Source organism: Gadus macrocephalus, chromosome 5 (genome assembly GCF_031168955.1).
Source record: "Gadus macrocephalus chromosome 5, ASM3116895v1".
In the NCBI taxonomy this organism is placed as follows: Eukaryota; Metazoa; Chordata; class Actinopteri; order Gadiformes; family Gadidae; genus Gadus; species Gadus macrocephalus.
Window position 1 is genome coordinate 12,522,878 of NC_082386.1, and position 19,670 is coordinate 12,542,547.

At 47.5% G+C, this 19,670-nt stretch overlaps 2 protein-coding genes across 3 annotated transcripts; one reads left to right on the forward strand and one right to left on the reverse strand.

Moving 5' to 3' along the window:
• The first annotated feature begins 1,376 nt into the window (after nt 1–1,376).
• pcnx4 (pecanex 4) lies at nt 1,377–11,039 on the forward strand. 2 transcript variants are annotated; one of them, XM_060052412.1, is made up of 11 exons: nt 1,377–1,541; nt 2,057–2,830; nt 3,117–3,296; nt 3,499–4,049; nt 4,140–4,240; nt 4,658–4,780; nt 5,105–5,465; nt 7,570–7,673; nt 7,807–8,912; nt 9,003–9,189; nt 9,710–11,039. In XM_060052412.1, exons 2-11 carry the CDS (start codon nt 2,133–2,135, stop codon nt 9,959–9,961), a joined length of 3,663 nt encoding a protein of 1,220 aa, XP_059908395.1. In that variant the 5' UTR covers nt 1,377–1,541; nt 2,057–2,132; the 3' UTR covers nt 9,962–11,039. The 2 variants fall into 2 exon arrangements, with proteins under 2 accessions (XP_059908395.1, XP_059908396.1); XM_060052413.1 differs by having other exon boundaries at nt 1,377–1,537.
• A 3,833-nt stretch (nt 11,040–14,872) lies between these two features.
• dhrs7 (dehydrogenase/reductase (SDR family) member 7) lies at nt 14,873–18,762 on the reverse strand. The gene is made up of 7 exons (XM_060052420.1): nt 18,546–18,762; nt 18,035–18,187; nt 17,740–17,846; nt 17,381–17,620; nt 16,918–17,040; nt 16,422–16,637; nt 14,873–15,634 (listed from the first exon to the last, which is right to left on the reverse strand). Exons 1-7 carry the CDS (start codon nt 18,673–18,675, stop codon nt 15,593–15,595), a joined length of 1,011 nt encoding a protein of 336 aa, XP_059908403.1. The 5' UTR covers nt 18,676–18,762; the 3' UTR covers nt 14,873–15,592.
• Nucleotides 18,763–19,670: the final 908 nt, after the last annotated feature.

The window sequence follows — 19,670 nt, forward strand, 5'->3', positions numbered from 1 at the left end:
GTGTGTATTATGTCCTAAGTCAGTCCTGGAGAAAAATACATTATTCAAATTCAATCTGGCTGATAGAATCTCGCCCCCTGCCCTGTGTCTGCTGTAATGTTTAGATGTTTTGCTCCCTGAAACGGATGAGTCCAAATGAAAACGAGAGGGAAGACTATAGTGCTCTGATGTTGTGTGCACCTTTTGTGGTTTAATCTTCCCTTCAAACAACATCTGGATTTTACACAGCTTTTTGTATTTTGAAAAAAATAACCGAAAGGAATCAAATCCTGCAGAAAAGAAAAAAAACATTTCTTACAGATTTTCAGGTCTCTGTTCGAGTTTTTTTTACTAACAACTTGTTTTTACTCAGGATGACACGAGAGCATAAAGCCTGTGTTCCCATATCCCAGTACAAGAATAAAAACAACAACAACGGTAATCTCCTTTCTTACTGATTAATATTCTTCCTTGTGTCGATGGCCTTTTATTCACTTGATCATTTTCCGATGCTACGTTTTTAGCCCCTCTCCCTTTTTTTTCATCACCAAAATTTACATTCGGCAGGTCAAGGCGCTAAACCCGACCACTTTCATCATATTATCCTAATAGAATACCCTCAGCTTTAGCGATACAAGGGTTATATTCTGTATCCTTGTTGTCATCTTCATAATAAAGGAGAACAAATCCTATGGTGATTTGGGGAACCGCTTAAGCACATAAGCTGCTTCAGGATTTAAAGATTGTTCCAAGGTGAAAAATGATAAGGGGCGTCAACAAACACTACGGCGCGTGCCACTTTCTGTAAAGACAATAATAGACGGGTGACCTTTTCATTGTTCTCCTCCAGAAACACTGTTGGGTTAAAGCCCTTTGTTATCTTAGGACACCACAAACTAAATATCTGGGCCCAGGCTATTAACTTAGTTTTCTAAAAGGCTTATTTACAATACACCATTTCACAATCTACTATATCACACTCTGGAATATGTTCTAATGACAATTATTTTAAATAATACAGCTTTACCGTACATACGATTTTAATTATACTTCTGCAAATATCTTCTCGTAATTGTAGGCCTACTTCTTTAGTGCTTTGTTTAAATATAAATGTTCCAGCACTATTTACACAAACATTTTAAATGAACCTGAATATTTGGACCAAGAGCCAAGGGTTAAAATGACTTTTATCTATTCGCTTTAATGAATAGCATGAACTATTGCCAGTAAGGACTAAAATTAGATACAATATGTGGTATTGTCCACACTAGGTCAGGATTTACATCCTTCATGGCTTATGATTATGAGTCGCTTCCAAACAGCGACGGAGGGGGAATGTTGTAAGGGGGCGTGTAAGTAGTTTGATAGGAGGCGGTGCTCTCAGGACGGTCTCGGATCCCATTGGCTACGATGATTCGTGCATCATCCGTTGTTTGGCTTGTTCCCTGCTGCTGCTAGTGGCTAATGCTAACTAGCGATGTCCTACACTTTCAAATAATACTCTCAATATCCTAAGATATGACGTATCGGATGTACCGCTAAATACAGCTTCTCCTGTGTAGGTAAGCTTGTTCATCCCTAAATGCCAAAATATGTCGATCATTTGTTATGATTAGTTAACAATTTAGCGCACCTAGCATGCTAGTACCCAAGCTGACAACCACTGATGGGGGAAAAAAGCGATGTGACATGACAACAAAGAAGATTACTATACAATCAATACATTGATTGCCATGACTTGTCACTGAATCAGGGCGTAGCATTAGTCTCTGCTAAGTCAGCCAAAGCTCTTGATTAACAGCCTTTTCATCTTATCAAGCTGCATTGCTTGTGTTGTGTGTGCATGGCAACCTCCCAGTATCTTAGCAGTGCTCACAACACTAGAACATGACTCACGTTGGGAACAACAGGATCTGCACAGGACACTGTATAACTTTTACAGAAAGCTTATGTGAGCTACACTTTATACCGCGTACTCTTGAAGCTAAGCAGGCTTATCTCAGGAATCCACTGTGTCCTCTGATGTTTACTCTTCAGGTGCGATCCTAATCATATTTGATTCGTCTGTTTATTGCAGACTGCTTGACCTGTCAACCATGATGCATGGGAGCCCTACGTCAAGCGCGTGGAGATGACCTGCCATCCCATAGGGCATGGTCAGGATGGGGCCAGACGTGCCCCTACTCAATGAGTACAAGCAGGAGTTCTTCTGGAAGCGATTCCCCCAGACAGTGTTGGGGGGACCCCGCTTTAAGCTGGGCTACTGCGCCCCGCCGTACGTGTACGTGCACCAGGCCCTGCTGTTCCTCACGCCATGGCTCTTGGGGGGCGTCGGTACGCTGCTTTACCAGCTGCAGCTGCTCCAGGAGCTCCACGCCGCCGTGCTCTCGGGCCTGCTGATGTTCGGGGCCGCTGCGGGCATCCAGGCCCTGGCCGTGTACTCGGCCCGGAGGAGCGGCTCCGTGGAGCGGCTGGGCGCTCCTAACGTCCTGGCCGACGAGGAGGAGGTGGAGTTCACCCACTGCGTCGGCCCAGAGACGGTGCGGTTCATCGCCCCGGGGAAGCGCTTCGGGCTGAACGTGGTGCTGCACACGGTCCTGGCCGGGGTGCTGTGCGGCTTCGGCACGTGGTACGTGTTCCTGGGCAGAATGACGGCGCTCTACGGCAGCATGGGCACGTCCCTGGTGGTGTACATCGCCAGCTGGGTCACCCTGTGCACGGCGGAGTACTCACTGATCGTCAACACGGCCACGGAGACGGCCACCTACCAGGCCCAGGACACCTACGAGATCACCCCGCTCACCCGGCCCATCTACATCTTCACCTTCATCGCCGTCGACCTGGCCGACAGGTGAGCTACGGAGACGTGCTGCTTCCCCCGCCAAAGTAGCCAATAGGTTTGACTAGTACCCTGAAGGTTTGACTAGTACCCTGAAGGTTTGACTAGTACCTGCAAGGTTTGACTAGTAATCTAAAGGTTTGACTAGTAGCCTAAAGGTTCGACTAGTACCCTAAAGGTTTGACTAGTACACTAATGGCTTGACTAGTACCCTGAAGGTTTGACTAGTACACTAATGGTTCGACTAGTACCCTAAAGGTTTGTCACGTGTTTCTTGTTGGTTGCTCTTGTGGTCCAGGTTCACAAGCCCGTTTCCTGAGCTTCAGCTGGCCAGTCAGGTCCTCCATGTGCTCTTCCTCTTCCTGCCTCTGCTGTGGGCCCTGGGGATGCTGTCCCCGCTTGACGCCCTGCTGCTCTGGGGCATGGAGCAGACACTGGTGTTCGGCCTGGGCGGCTCGCCCATGTCCAGCAACCTTAGGTGATATTCTATTGACTGATTCTGCTGCCGACCGGAGGTTGAATCATCTCTGATTCAATCCTTTGCCCAATTGAGATTTTAAAGTGATTAAACACAATAGATGGACGACTGAAGTTGCAAAAACCTTGTTTTAAAACTGTGCCCCTGAGGTGTGGACGTATCTGAACCAGAGGCATGATGAATGTCCCTGCGTCTCCTCCAGGCTCCTGGTGATGTTTGTCGTGTCGGTGGCGGTGGCGGGCTGTAACTTCTTCATCCCGTCCACGCTGGGCGTGGTCCTCTTCTCCGTGTCCATGGGGTTCCTTCTGAGCCTGGACCTCAGCCAGATCTCCACGCTGTGCTGCGCCGGGCCACGCCCTGCCAGCGGGGGCAGCCTGGGGCGGCGCAGAGGGGCGACCCCCTCCCCTCCCGGCTCCTTCGGCTGGCGGCTGGGCTGCAGGGAGGCGCTGCTGTACCTCGGTCTGCTGGCGGCCGCCGTGGCCGAGGCCGGCCTGCTGCACCACTTCCTGGCTGCGGATCCGCCCCAGAGCCCCGCGGTCACTAGACAGCGGTTGCCCATCATCGCCTCCTACCTCCTTCTCTCCCTTTTCCTGCTGTGCTGGGTCCTCGGGGAGATCCAGGGGGCGTACGTCTGTGGAGGGGTGTTCCTGAACCCCTTCTACCCCAGGGGGATCTCCAACGTGCAGAGCTTCATCCAGAGCAGCAGAGGTCTCCACGTCGCGGCGGTCACCCGGAGAGTCCTCCTGAATCTGGGTGAGTCTCCCTCCCGCAACGTTTACCTTTGTGGAGCAAAACTTTGCTTATTCTGACGCTAATTATTGGCTTTTATTTCTTATCTCTCAGTGTCCCCATTTGCCATGATTGCGTATCTGTCGACGGACAAGTCTCTCCAGTGGCTCCACACGGCGTCACTCAGTGTGGGATTCACGCGGGCGTTCAGAGTGGTAAAGACGATGCGGACACAAAGAAATGCTTACAATGCATCCATCAAAATAACATTATGACAAAACATCACAGGCAGGCCTTCTTAAACATGCAAATATCACTTACTTGTTTGATGTGTTGCTAAAACACATTCGCTACAAGCAGCGACTTTACATTTAGGGTATTTAGCAGAGGCTTTTGTCCAAAGTAACTTACAATAAGTACATTTGTCTAAAGAAAGAGAAGAAATGTATCGCTCGTCGGTACAGTGAGGAGGTTCATAGAACCAAGTGGCAAGCACACACGATTTGCTAGGATAAGACTAGCTAGGATAAGTGATGTTCCTCGAAATCACCACATTTCACGGCAGAGTTTAGAACAGGCCTGACTAATACTCCTGAGGCGTCTGGACTGGAGCCTGAACCTGTCTCCCCCAGGTGTGGCAGAACTCTGAGGAGTCCCTGCTGCAGATGGCGGTGGTGGTGGCGGTGCGCCTGGCGGCCGGGGAGACGGCCCTACCGGCGTGGGACCGCCTGGGGACGGCCGTCCAGCTGCTGCTGGTGAGCGAGCCTCCCCTTACACCGCGTGTCACAAGCGACTACAACCCTGTCCCGCGAGTTTAAATGACCGGGTTAAAGGGACCTCAAATGATTTTAAATTAAATTTTTTACACCGGGAAGCCTTTCGGTTGTATTTACACAGCCCAGAATGTGTTAGAAGATTCCCGATGACACACGGCTCATATGGCTGAGTCATGAGCAAATAATAAACATAAAACCAACACACCAGAGTCCACATTACCTAAGACGTGTTCCAGACAGACTGTGTGTGTGCTGACACCTGCTGTTCCTCCCCCCCCCCCCCCCCCCCCCCCCCCCCCATAGCTGGGTCTGCTGAGCGACAGAGTGGTGCAGTTCCTCTCCAAGCTCAAGTTCTCGCTCGCCGTGCTGGTCACGTCGTGGACGGAGAAGAAGCAGCGGCGGCAGGCGGCGGGCGCCCTGCTGGCCCTCAACGCCTCGCTGAGCCCCCTGCTGCTGGCCGTGGTGGTCCTGTCCGCCCTGCTGGCCGCCCCCCTGCTGCCCCTCTTCACCCTGCCCGTCTTCCTGGTGGGCTTCCCCCGGCCCCAGCGCAGCTGGCCGGGCCAGGTGGGCACGGCGTGCCCCTGCCCCGACTCCATCTTCTACCAGCAGATGAGTGGCAGCCTGGCGGTGGCGCTGAGGAGGGGCCTGGCTGGAGGGGCGCTGGGTTAGTGCTGGAGATGTTACCCGTACCCTTTTGGTTCTCCTTCCCCATACCGATTCCTGTACTTGAGTATCGGCCGATACTGAGCGTACTGATGCAGCATCCAGCATTGTAACTAATAATAGCACTTGTATTAGCACAAGGGGTTTCTTATGATGACAGCACTGTATCGTCGGTTCACTTACTGTTCACTCACAAATTTATTTTCAGAACTAGATCATTTACATTTATGATCTATAATTAGAAAGATGCATTTGTATTTTTGTCGTTAGGAGTTTCCCATTCTGACTTCCCACCTCCAACCATTAATGAACGCAGCATAAAACTGCACATATTTATGATGCTCTCTGCCTGTGTAGCAAAGGAGCTAGTCACGTGATTGTAACGGATCGGCGCATAGACTTGCATACTTACCAATACCCGATAAATTGTTTTACGCAGTATCGGAGGAATTAGGAGACTGGATTCGGTATCTGAACCCCTCTAGTCAGTGGGCCGTGCTGCTGGGGACCCCCTCTGGGTCGGCCTCGGGTTGTGTGTTTCATCAATGGTTTTGGCCGTTCATGTTATTTGAGTGGCTTTTATGTTCGTTTGACTAATATTCCTGAGTTGGAGCACAAACACGACAACTCCACAACATAAATGTTTGAACCAGAGTTCTTCCTATTATTTAAGTGTTAAATAATTTTCAGTGTGTGCATTGTTCCGCTGTTGGAGTCTTGCACAGCGCTGTAGGATTCGTACCACAAAGCTCTTCCTCCGCTGCAAATGGAGGTCAATCCGTTGTGAATTCCAGCGACTTGTTTTCATTTTTAATTAGGCGGGCAGCGTAGCGCACGGCGAGCCGCCCTGTGTTCGCTCGGCTCGTGAATCGCAGAGACGCTGTTGAACCTCCAGGTGGGTCAAAGCAGATACTCTTATCTCGATGAAAGAGCACCTCTCACGGTTTGAGGCCGAAGAAGAGAATGTTGTTTTGACGACCAGCACATGGGAGCCCCTGGCAGTGATGCGATGATGCTCACAGGAGCCAGTGGAGCTCCTGTGAAGTGACCCGACACAAAGTGGCTCTGATCTGTATTCATTACATCCAAATGTTTCCACGCCATTAACCCCACCATACTCGCAGGCCTACTGGAGCTGTGTGTGTGTGTGTGTGTGTGTGTGTGTGTGTGTGTGTGTGTGTGTGTGTGTGTGTGTGTGTGTGTGTGTGTGTGTGTGTGTGTGTGTGTGTGTGTGTGTGTGTGTGTGTGTGTGTACTCGTATCAGAGAAGGGCCAGTACAAACTTAATTATTCATGGGTTGATGATTCAAAACAGAAAAGCGATGGCGTCACTCAATCTCATTGTTTACCGGGCTTGCTGAGAGGCCCAGGCTTTTATGTATAATTTACAGAACTAGCACGTTGTAGCCGTTTGCTGCTCATAGCTGAATAACAGATGTCCCGTCCCGTGGCTTGCCTTCTGCATGACGGGCCGGGGGGAGGGGGGAGTGCGCATGACTGAACAGTAAGCAGGAACCCCGTGTGGCCGGCGTTTCTCTTCCCATCGCTGAGGTAGTGTAGGGAATATTTAGAGATGGCATCACGGTGTATGACATCATCCGTCAGCCACGAGCACATGAGTTATCGTCAAGCCAACGCTCCCGTCACCCTGCGCCCGCCTTCGCGTCCAACGTATCGCTGACCCGGGAGAACCCATCCCCCCTGGGGAGAACGGTTCGCAGTGGTCTCCCCTGTAAGAGGAAGGGCCTTTGGTTGTTTTTGGGCTAATGGAAAGGATTCAATGTTTGGATCTCTGTGCAGCCAGCCAGCTGAGAGTATCATGACCCCGCCTCGGCTGAGAGGGTGAGCTTCTCCCCCCCCCTCCCCCCCAGCGTGTCCACCGAGAGCCTGGCAGTATGAAGGGGCTGTGTAGCCAGGGGGCTGGCGCTTAGGCCCTCGGTCCTCGCGTCACAACATCCCCCTCGCTAACACGCATAAGGAACGGATGGCTTATATCTCTCTCTCTCTCCCTCTCCCTCTCTCTCTCTCTCTCTCTCTCTCTCTCTCTCTCTCTCTCTCTCTCTCTCTCTCTCTCTCTCTCTCTCTCTCTCTCTCTCTCTCTCGCAGGCTCCTTGTCCCCCGGCTCCCACTTCCTGGGCCGCTTCCAGGACCGCATGGTCTGGATAATGATCCTGGAGCGCGGCTACGGCTACTGCACCGTCAACATCAAGGTAGGGAGGGCGGCGTACCGGCCGGGGGTCGTGCCCCGAGACACGCGGCCGATTGCACTCATTCTTCGGGAGAAGTGGTGCATGCCAGCGTCACTGTGATGATGACGCTGATCTGCTCTGTGATCGGCTCCAGGGTCTGGAGCTGCAAGAGACCTCGTGCCACACGGTGGAGGCCCGGCGTGTGGACGAGGTGTTCGAGGGCGCCTTCGAGAAGACAGAGCGGCTGGGCTTCACCCAGAGTCTGAACCAGCACTGGGGCAACGCCCTGATCCCCTGCGCCGCCCTCCCCGTCCGGGTGTACTCCGACGCCCGCAACGTGCTCTCCGGCATCATCGACTCCCACGACAACCTGAGGAAGCTCCAGGACGACTTCCTGAAGGCGCTGGTGTTCCTGCTGCTGCGCCACTGTGTGGAGAAGCGACGAGGCTTCGCCTGGAGTACTGAGGAGGGGCCCGGCGTAGGGGGCCGGAAGTCCCAGTCCTCCCAGCCCGCCCAGTCCACGGGCAATCAGCGCGTGGAGACGGTCATAGTGGAGTCCAATGTGTCCTCTCTGAAGCTGAGGCAGGACAGCTCCAGCCTGACCTCCTTTGGAGACTGGTCGGATGAAGACGACTTGTTCGGGCCCCAACAGCCCAGGCGGACGGTGGCCCTGGTGAGCACGGAGGCCCAGCCGGGTCAGGCCCCGCTGCCGACTGGCCCCTCCCTGCCGGGCTCTGTGGAGATGGACAGCCTGTTTGAGAACATGGCCCTCTCAGCCCTGCAGCCGCTGCAGCCCCTGGGCCTGGGGCTGGGGCTGCCGGCGGTGGACAAGGGCCCGGGGGCCAAGGTCTTCGCCGAGAGCTCCGGCGCCCTCCCTCCCCTCCACTTCAGCTGCCCCGGGTCAGAGGCGTTCAACCTGCCCTCGGGCTGGAGGACCGCCCCTCTGCTGCCGTCCCGTCTGCAGCAGCTCCGGCACCTCTTCCCCGAGGAGTGGTTCCGGTTCAGCCTGGGACGGTTCGCCGAGGCGGCGCAGGGCGTGGCCGGCGACGCCCCGACCAAGGCCCTGCAGGAGGACCGGGTCCTGAGGGAGCTGCATGCCCTGGCGGCCCTGTCCTGCGTGGTGTCCTTGGGCGCCGAGGCCTCCTTCACCAGCCCCAGCTACGTGTACCGCCTCTACTGCGGAGACGTGCCCTGGACGGACGGCCTGGACTGGCTCTCGGCCAGGAAGGACCTTTATCACCTCACTCTCAAGGCGTTCAGGTGGGAAAGGGCTTGCTGTATTTTAAACACTTTGCCAAAATCCTTTTTAGCATCCCACATGCATTCATTTTTTGGTGTCTTTGTCCGCAGGTTTGGTTTTAAGCTGCTCTTTGATCAGGCCAGCCTGGGGCCCGTGGAAAGCCCTGAGGAATTGTTCAGCACCTTGGAGGAATATGAAAGGGATTGGTACATCGGTGTGGGAGCGGAGCGGGGCTGGCACGACAGCGTCCTTCAGGAGAAGCCCTACCTCTTCTCTCTAGGACATGACCTCACAATGGTAACCAAACAACCCTGTCTGCCATTCTCGCTTCTCTCCCGGCGGCGTGTAGAAGCATTGTAGCCATTTCTATGCTCACTTGGTAAACACTGCTCCCCCAGTTCAGTCAGAGACTTAAGGCAGACAGCAGAGGTCACCAAACAATGCAGGGAGAATAGTTGCGTGTACGGTGGGCGGTTTTGGCCAATCTGACATCCTATACAAGATTGACATTTTCCCAAGGTCCATGCGATAAATAATTGTAGAATTTCCAAATCAATGAGCACATTTTTATCATTTTACTTCTGGCAGCATTCAACCTATACCTGGATGGGCCCCAATGGGGTTCATTCTTCTGTCTATTTTCATTTCCATTTTCCTTTCACACATTCTGCTCTATTGATCATTGTTGCTTTACTCTGTGCCTGTGCTCACCTCGAAAGCCAAACTCGCTTCCGCCGGCAAAGAGCGGGGCTCTTGCGGCCGCGGTTGCAAGGGGTTCACAGCGTGCCAGAGTCAGACGGCGTGCTCCTGTGTGCAGGGTACCTACACGGGCCGGGTGCTGTCGCTGCAGGACCAGCTGGTGCAGCTGGGGCGTCTGAACGGCGAAGGGGTCCGCGGCCAGTGGGCCAACCTCTCCTGGGAGCTGCTGTACGCCACCAACGACGACGAGGAGCGCTACAGCATCCAGGCCCACCCCGTCATGCTGAGGAACCTCACGGTGCAGGCGGCCGACCCCCCCCTGGGGTACCCCATCTACTCGTCTGCCCCGCTGCACCTCCCCTGCCTGTGACCCCCCCCCCGCTGCTCCCCACCTACACCAACACATCACCCTTCATCCCCACATCGCTGTACACAGAAGCATCTCTCTGTTAATCAAACAATCAATCTTTATTTATTTGTCACTTTTTGGGAAGAACATACAACTGAACACGTACAACTGTCAGGTCTCAAGTAGGAGCAGTTGAAAGGAAGGTGCAAAAATACACACTACCGAGAAGAAATCGAAGCTAAGTATATGTGTTTTTTAGATGTTGTATGACGTGGTTTAAAAAGGTTTCCAGATTGTGAAGGCCTCTGTTCCTCTGGATGGCCGTCATAACCCGCATCGCAAGAGAGTGATTGGAGTCACCCCCCTGCTGAAGACAAGGAAGGGAAACGCACAACATTTGACTGACGCTAACTTGCCCATTTAAAGTGTAATCCAAGTCTAAAGTCTAAGCCTCAAGTGGATTAGCTATGACCTGTCTCGGAGCGGATGCTCATGTTGTTTTGATGCCGGTGTGCCAATATACATTAACTATCAGTAATCATTTGCAAATCCTCATCCAACAATGCATTAAGCACAGCGCCCAGATCAGCCTATGGCCTTGAAAGACACACTGGCATCGACATTCTGGTAAAAAGATATCAACATCGATTTGAGAGTTGAGGAAGTAAAGCACATACCCAGCCGTCTTCGCTTTTATATCATGTATCAATGCCAAGGATGGGTATCCACTAAAGCACAAACATTTGTATTTAGTTATTTTTAAGTATTCCTTTGCTTCCAAGAAATGAGCCTACTAGCCCAGATTGAGACACATGTTTCATACGCTTCTCAGAATTTCAGGTCTACCATTAGATGTCCACTCAAAAGGGACATCATTCTTTTGCTGTACGTAGGAAATGTTCAACTCAAGGCTGTGCCTTGTTTTTTTTGTAACGTCATATGTAATGTGCTTATGGTAATACTTGCCGTTCTGTTTACAGTTTACTTGTTTACAACCCTAGAATGAAGTTATTTGGATTTCCCATGGTTTGTTGTATATACGTTTGGTTTTACCTGTGTAAATGTATATACTTCTAATAAAATGGCTTGATAAACCCTGCCTCGAGTCAATAAAAAATAGTTTTCTTAGGATGATAAGGATGACATCGATGTCAACACGTCGCCCATGATTGAGTTTGTCACTGGAGTCTTTATTAGGATCTTTCAGTGACTGGAAAACTTCGTTTAGCTATACACAGGAAGTCTGCAGAGCTTCCTTCAATGAAACTCTTATTGAAAAACTTTCAATAACTTGATATTTTGGTTGAAAGAAGGACCTTGATGGCCCGTCCCCATTATCCAGGGCTGGCTTTTAGTAATACAACTGAATCTCTTTTTCGCTCCATTGTCCGTTTTCTGTTGTATGGGACAAAAACAGTGCATCCTACAAAAGAGGGAAAAAAGATGTACAAGATTCTGGCAATTCTATATAAAATGTTGCCAAAGGAAACGTCTTCAGGGTGTTTGATTGTAGTCCATCATTATAATCTCTTCTGGATAAAAGAGAATGAATCGGTAAACCAGCTATTGTGCGTATAACTAAGCAATAGCAAACGAAAGGGAGTCTACTGAATATCAGCACGGCTGTAGGTACAAAGAGCAGTGCTGATGTTCAGTATAATAGCACGACCTTGATTGTGATACAGCTTTTTATACAACAGTAGGTTCTGACCAGGTAATTTGATTGGACACGAGGCATGACCACTGCTATACAGTACAACAGAGACTTTTAACTATGTATCACTTGGCTGTACAGATGTTTCTAATTAACCTCAATTAGCCTTCATAATCATCGAAAGCTGTGATGGATCGTCATTGTAGTCCTCTGTGGTTTCGGGACTAGGTGTGACTAAGAGAGTGGTAAATGTTCAACACGTGGTTTATTCAGAGAGGTAAACGGACGTGCACTCTGGAGGGGTCCATGGAGCATCTCCAGGTAAACCTTCAGTCTAGGATGGTGAAGGAGCCCCAACTACAGGGTCTGACTTATCGTGTTGACCTCTCCATGTGCAGAGACAGAAGCTATTCTGAGATCGGGTTACCGTACGTCCACACCAGGAGCGACCACGCTGCGAATATTTCTGTTCGCTTTGGTCGCTCAAGTCGCACAATGCAATTATGCAGACGCATTTAAAGGAGCCATCTGCTTTTAGTACAGACAGCCATATCAAAGAGTTAACTCCCATACACTTTGGCCATATTGCCGAGACGGTTTTGCTTGTTGGATAAAGTGCTTCGACAAGTGATTCCCCCCAATATAAAAAAAACTCCTAAAATGTAGGCTAATTACAACCGAGAACAAAAAACCCTGCGTGCTGTAGTAGGCTAGTTAAAATATGTTTCACTGATCTCCATCTGCACTCATTCGTCGCACTCAAAACAAAGACATTGGCGCACATGGCTAATTTGCATACGTGCACAGGACTGGTTGGCTCCGCAAAGCAAATAATGGAACATATCTATCAACGCGTGTCTATTTTTTATGTGATGTATTGTGTGTATGTCCAGTCAGACTTGTTCTGTGGTAGGCTACTGTCCTGTGTGGGCCGAACCACCTAAATGGATTCCCGACGATTTGTGTCGTTTGGTATTAATAAAGACTTGACTAGGCTATCTATCTAGACAATTTAATTAAGAATTATTCACCTCAGGCTCCGTGAATAGTGGGGAATAGAGGGATAAAAGCCAAGAGATATATTGTCATTTATCCCTCGTCTTGTCGATTAGTTTGTGTATGTGACGATTTCAAAAACTTTTTGGGTTTTGTTTAAAGCATGCTACACGCGATTGGTTGGTTAGATTGGTGGCATGGAAAGCAAATGAAAATCTAGAACGAACGTTCTAGATGTATAAATACTCCCGCTTATCATCACTTGGTATCCAAACCACTATGGCGTTTCGATCTCTGAACTGAAAAAGGGTTGGGTCGTACAACACCGGGTGCCCAGTTACAGCCGCGATTAATACTTCAGCCGACATTTTGTTCAGTGAGTGAATAAAGGTAGGTAGGAACCAAAGTGCCTGCCGGTGTTCCCTGGGATCCACGCAAGCGAAGAGAGTCTACATTCCGATTGGCTGTCAGTGTTTGGCCGCTGAAGCGCGTCATAGTCATTTGCATAAAGTTTAAACGTTTTCAACTTTTTTTTGACGCTCTGGTCGCTCAACTTTGGCCGCTGGTAGCGTTGGTCGCTTTGGTCGCTCTTGCCCATAGAAAGTGAATGACTTCCGGCGATTTGGTCGCTCAATTCGCTTCTGGTGTGGACGTAGCACCCATGGACATAATAAAGGTAGCACCTTAGAGTGGCGAAGTCACGCCCCTTCCGGTAGGGCTCATGGGACCTATGAGATCGAAAAATATGAATGGGTGTCAATGGAGAGAAAATAATAATTTTCTGGTCCCAGTCTTTATATGCCCTGGATTACACATGTTGTTTGTGGATTTAAATGATAATTTTTCATGCAAAGAAAACTAAAAATGTTCGTGAAGAAGTTTGATAATTTTAGGTTTTATGTGAGGCCGCTTTGTGAACTACAGCTCTTCGCTGCTCTCGACGCATATGATATACGTCGCCACACCCGCCCTAGGAACTCGGCACAGAGATGGCGATCTCTCTGACCCACTTCACCGCTTTTTCCAAGGGGAGGATAAAAGCATCGAAAGAGGTGAAAACCATTATAAGTCGGGGCACGTGCAGAGTTTCAGTTATGCCGATGGGAAGATTGTCGGTCTTCTCCACGCCAGTCGCAGGGAGCGTGACGTCACATACGAGCCGTGTAGTCTTTCTCGTTGTGTTTTCTCTACAGCCTTTATCTGAACAATTGCACAATAAACGGTCGAACTCTTTGCATGAAAAATTATCCTTTATATCCACAAACAACATATGTGTAATCCAGGGCATATAAAGACCGGGACCAGAAAATAATTATTTTCTCTCCATTGACACCCATTCATATTTTTCGATCTCATAGGTCCCATGAGCCCTACCGGAAGGGGCGTGACTTCGCCACTCTATGAGGTGCTGATGTTGGCTTTAACATCGTGTGGTCTAAATAAGGCATAGAATAGCAAGACGGTACGAACAATAAGACAGTAGAGGAAGCAAGACGCGTATAACACAGAGTATACAATGCAGTAGGAAAGGAACAAGACAGTAGTGGGTACAATACTTTATGTACAAGAGTACAGTTCCAAAAGCCGTTTATTAGTTAAGGGTTATAAGCGACCAAAGATAATTTGCTTGTTGAATCATTTCTTTGGCTCCACAAACAATAAGGCGACTGGGCTGGGACTGGACGGTTGCCAAGCAACACAAACACTTCCCAGCTTGTTAATTGCGTGTGTGTGTGCGTGCGCGTGCGTGTCCCAAATTTGTATTAAATCCGCCACGAGCGGAATGTAGGCGGACTATTGACTCAAGGTGAGCCAGCTTGAAAAATATTCTCACCAAATACCTCTCGTTAACTGCGTCTAGAAGTAGGCCTAAGCTTAATATTTGTATACGATCGCATGCATGGGATTGCTGCCCAGATGTTATATGAACGACCATCGTATTCAATAATGCAGATTCGTTATTTTTTCTTCTGCATGCCACATACCCAAATAGTATATATTTTTAAAACTAAATTTGATTCGCATTTCCATGGGAATATCAACAGTCTGGTGAGATTCACAGTTGACTGATCAGCATTTTCCCAGTGTAGCCATCAGACTCACTGGCCAGGCCAGCATGCAGCTGGGTTGTATGCCTATGGTCTGAGTCAGGCCCCACCCATCTTAAAAAAATAACCGACTGAGGCAAGGTCACGAACAGCACTATACAACCTGTGTCTATATGCGCGCAGTACGGCAGGTAAGGTCAAACATGAACCATTAAGCGGTAAACATTAATTCAATTAAATTCAAAGTGTTTATTGTCATATGCACAAATGAGACGTTCTCAGTTGTGCAATGAAATAGGGTTTTAGTATTTAATAAACCAGACATTTAAACCTTCTTTGATCGATGCAATACTCTCAGAATTTCGAAAGGGCAACTTTAATTTGATAAAACAAAGAAGCATATTTCAGAATGTCAGAGAATGTGAATTTGTAATTTTACTTGGAATGATTTCCCTGCATGTGGTGTTATTTAACTTTTCATGAAAAATACGGATGCTGAGACGAACACGGATTCACAACACAGCCAACATAATTAAGTTAATTGTTTCTCTGAAATGGTGAGGGAAAAATCCAGTAGCCATTTAAGGATGTGTGCCTTAGGTTTAAAATTAACTGTACAAGTGAAAATAATTACATTCGTGGAGAAAATTCTGTAATTCAGTTCATTAATCAAGCAATCGGTATTAAAAATAAACCAAAAAAACTTGCTGCATGAATAGGAAAGGAGTGTCTTTATGATAGTAAATAACTCAAATTCAGAATAACTACCGTTGCTGTTGGAAGAACTGTACTTGTATATTGTAGGATTTATCACTAAGGGCTTTCTTAGGATTATCCCAATCTGATTCTTCTGATTCTTTCAATCAGTTAAAGGACCTTGAAGTCCCCGTCTCAATATCCAGGGCAGGCTTTTCGAGACGTCACTAAAGCACTTTCCCTCTTCATTGTTGCTCCTCAGCTGGCCTTAGGTTTTGCAAAGTGCAAGCGCTCTGCATCCTGCAAAATAAATTCACAAATGATGCCCCCAAAATATTTACCAGAAAGGAAACCATTGTGTTACATTGTAAGTCCATCCTTATTAAATATATATCTATATCTATATAGATGTACAAATTAATTCCTGGCGGACAGCACAAGACTCCTTATTGACGCAAGGTGAACAAGCATTCAAATATTTTCACAAAATACCTCACTAAGAGCTGCATCTAGGAGTAATATTTTGGCCAACTATTGTATACGTGTGACTGCTTTCCTAGTGCTATACGTATGAGCTCCTACTGGATTTGTGGAGGCAGGTTTGTTACTCGTAACCCTTTTACAACTGAAGTAGATTTTGTATTTATTTTGTCCCAGACAATCCAACTTGGGGATGGTTTTCCAGGGACAATAAAAACGCCTTTTCCTGTGACCTTTCTGCAGAGAATCAGTCGTGGCTGTCCAGCAGAGGCCACCAGACAGTGGGCAGGCCTCATGGCCACTGGGAGACAGCCGGCCGGGTGCACTATCATTCGCTTTAGTCCCATTGTGCCTCAAGTGAATGCACCTTCATGCAGCAACCCCTTCCTATACGCAGCAGACTAGGGCCAGGTCACCAACAACTGAGCCCAATTTTTGCCACACCGCTCTGAACAATGTCTGCCTGACTTCCAGGCTGTGCCCAGCCCCATCCCAGATTTCACATTCATCATCATTTATGCTGTACTTGCAGGATACCATTTAATAATACTAAAATATTGGAGGGACAAACTGATTGGGTTGCGTTGTTATTGTGAAGGGTACCTACCAAACCGGCTTTGAAATTTTGCACTATTCTTTTGCCAAACATAGCGGTGAGGAACCACGCCCATGTAGGGGCGTACTGCCACAGGTAGCAGAAGCCGAGGACCGGCTGGTCGGATATCCACATCTCCTTGGCCTGGTTGGCCATGCCCACGAGGATCCACCGCCCACAGCGGCTCGTACTCATCTTGTGCTGCTGGTCCTGTCCTTGGGCCATCGTCTTACGGAAGGAAAAGGGTAGGAAAGTATTACAAAGGCTTTGTTGTCAAGCTGTTTATTGGAAAGATTGCTACAATTTCTTTTCCTGAAGGATAATGTTCTATTTTAGCCCCTTATTCGGCCAGCTTCACCATTACTATATTTGGATTTTCTTAAAATAAAATCATCTAAAGACATATATATTTTTTAAACAACACCAATTGGGTATCATCAAAGTCTAAATATGTGGACGCCAAAATATTGTCCATATGGCACAGCCTCAAACCCCATTACATAATTACCTTGTCGACCTCTTCTGTGAAGCAATTGTCGACGATCTTTGACTGCACAGGCCCCGGACACACGGTGCTTATGAGTATTTTCGGATAGTCCGTCAGCTCAGAGCGAAGGCAGTTGAAGAAGCCCTGCAGACACATAGTCAACAATTAAGGAGATGTGAGACAAAGCTGACGTGAATGAGAGCTAGGATCCCTCGAGCCCTCCCTGGGTCTGCCCCAGGTCTGTCCTGTTGGGTCTGGTTCTCCCCTCAGAAAGTGGCTCCTTCCGCTCCCTGGTGGGGACGAATTCCGACTGGTATACTGGCTGAACCCGACTGGTAGCAGGGTCCATGGAGCATGGCAATACGATTAAAACACATTGGTGTTGGCTGAGTAAAAACGTCTTTACATGGGCTAACAAGAAGGGACAAAAAAACACGAATCATCCAGCTCAATATTCACAACCCAAACTGCCATGTTCAGATACCTGGAGAGCATGTTTGCTGGCTGAATATCCTCCTCTCAGGGGAGCCCCGATGATGCCAGCCACGCTGCTAACAGTCACAACACTCCCCGTTCCTCGCTGCATCATGTGAGGCAGGACTTGTTTGGTGAGGGAGACGGTGCCGAGGAAGTTGAGCTCCATCAAGGCATCATAAACGTCATCGCTGGTCTCCAAGCACAGAGACCGCTGGCTACGTCCCCCGTTATTAATCAGGATATCGATCTGAAAAAATGATGACCTTAGTTATGACACCATTTTTAAACTTGTATTTAAAAAGTGATCAAGCTGTCGAGTGATCACCGATTGCGTGCGGAAGGATCCTGAATTGCACAACAGCTTACATTGCCAAAGTGCTGGATAGCTGCGTTCGTTTTAGACTTGAAGGATTTTCTCTCCAGCAAATCCAGTTGAAGAACAAGAACATCCTCCTCTTGTACATGCGAACACTCTTATACAATAACAGAGAATAATGTCAGTCATTCATTGTATGCATCCTTATGTGTGTGACCTCAAGTCACAAGGATCAAGGAGCGATGCAGCCCATGTTCTATCACAAGTCACTGACTTGTGATAGGAAAATTGGCTGCAGCGGGCGATTATAACAAATAGGGAAAGGTTTAAGATAAGGTCTCTCACCCATACACCGTTGTTTCACTCTATTAAGCTCATCCACACGACGGGCCGAAAGAATGAGCCGAGAGCCACACTTTGCCAGTTGATACGCCAATTCCTCTCCTATCCCACTGGATGCTCCAGTGATCCAGACCACCAAGCCTTTTAATTCGGTTTCTGAGGGTCATGTGTTGCATAGTAATATGTGAAAAACAACTACTACTCAAATTTAAGTGTTGGTAGTTTGTATTAGATCTCAATGAAGTTTATTTAGTTTAACGGTTTATACCATTGGCATCAGCTGATTCAAATGTACTCCAGAAAACAATACAATTTAAAAAATGTTTCATCAGTTGTTCAATACATTTACTACGTTGTAGTAAGTGCGTATGCTACGTTATTCATCATAAAATCAAATGTATAACACAATAATAAATAATTCAATACAATATATAATAAAGTAAAATCAAACGGTGGGCAATGTTTATAATAGTCTGTATGAAATTAAACAAGATGTAACGTGAACTTATCATACCTGGTCTCCGCCCAAACATGCGTGCCCAGAGTAAAGTGAAGTCAGCATCAGCAAAAATGAAGCGCAAAGTTTGAATCAGTGCGTAAAGTGGAATTAAGTACCAGAGCGCCAAGAGAATACAACAGTCCATAATTAGCGAAGATAATAAAGAATATCCTGCATTGTGAAACAAGTTCCCTAGTGGCGTGCCGTGACCTCTGACCACGACGTCACTTCCTGTTTATTAAGCTCTAGATCTCCGTTCACATGTTCCAATAAATCGTCTACTTTTAGGTATGTAAAAAACATTTATCAGACACAATCAAAATCCATAATTACGTAATCAAGCACATATTGATAATTTTCCCAAATAAGTGATCGACAGATGGCTTTTTCCCAAAATATACTGTTCAATTTGAATATTCGAAAATGATTCAGATTCTACTTTGAATCTTTTTAATTTCGTTGGATCTGTTATGTAAGCTTCCTTTTGTATTATAGGTATGCATAATTAAATGACTGATGCTTTTTAGGGCAAATTATTTCATAAAAATATATCATATAGTAGGCCTTTATGTAATTTTTCCACTTATCCATCCATTTATCATCAAAATACAGTGCGTTCCAAAAAAATAAAAAATAATAATGTTTGCAACCATGGTATGATATGTGTTAAGAATAAAAGCCATTTACAACACAAGAAAAACAATTTTGTGGTTATTTTGTTGGTCAGACCTGCCATAATTAATTGTCCAGAATTGCAAAGGAATTTGCTGTTCACCAAATGCACTGAATTTGTTGTTCTATAACAGTTAGTCACCAAAGTATAAGGGTTATCCATATATCATGGTGAAAACCTTTTTCCTTTTGCCATTAAATAATAGCTTTAAAGAGATTTCAATGAGGAGCCCTGAGCTTTTTCAATAACTTTATTTTGGTAACAATAACCTTGAGGTCGCCATCTCAATATGGCCGGCTCCTTGGAATGCAACTAAACGGTTTTCCTCTTCTTTTTTCCATTGCAACTTCTTTGTTTTCGATAGTCAGTCTGCATCTTGCAAAATAAAATTGTAGAAGTTTCCGTTCTCAATTTTCAATATTTTTCTATCCTTTTGGCATCATGTGAGGCCATAAATCGTTTTGTCA

Coding starts and splice junctions, on each gene's coding strand:
- pcnx4 (XM_060052412.1), top strand. CDS start 2,133: ATGGTCAGGATGGGGCCAGACGTGCCCCTACTCAATGAGTACAAGCAG. Junction 4,241..4,657: donor TCACGCGGGCGTTCAGAGTG/GTAAAGACGATG, acceptor TGTCTCCCCCAG/GTGTGGCAGAACTCTGAGGA. Junction 4,781..5,104: donor CGGCCGTCCAGCTGCTGCTG/GTGAGCGAGCCT, acceptor CCCCCCCCATAG/CTGGGTCTGCTGAGCGACAG.
- dhrs7 (XM_060052420.1), bottom strand. CDS start 18,675: ATGGACTGTTGTATTCTCTTGGCGCTCTGGTACTTAATTCCACTTTAC. Junction 17,847..18,034: donor AGTGAAACAACGGTGTATGG/GTGAGAGACCTT, acceptor TTATTGTATAAG/AGTGTTCGCATGTACAAGAG. Junction 17,041..17,380: donor CCAGCAAACATGCTCTCCAG/GTATCTGAACAT, acceptor ATGTGTCTGCAG/GGCTTCTTCAACTGCCTTCG.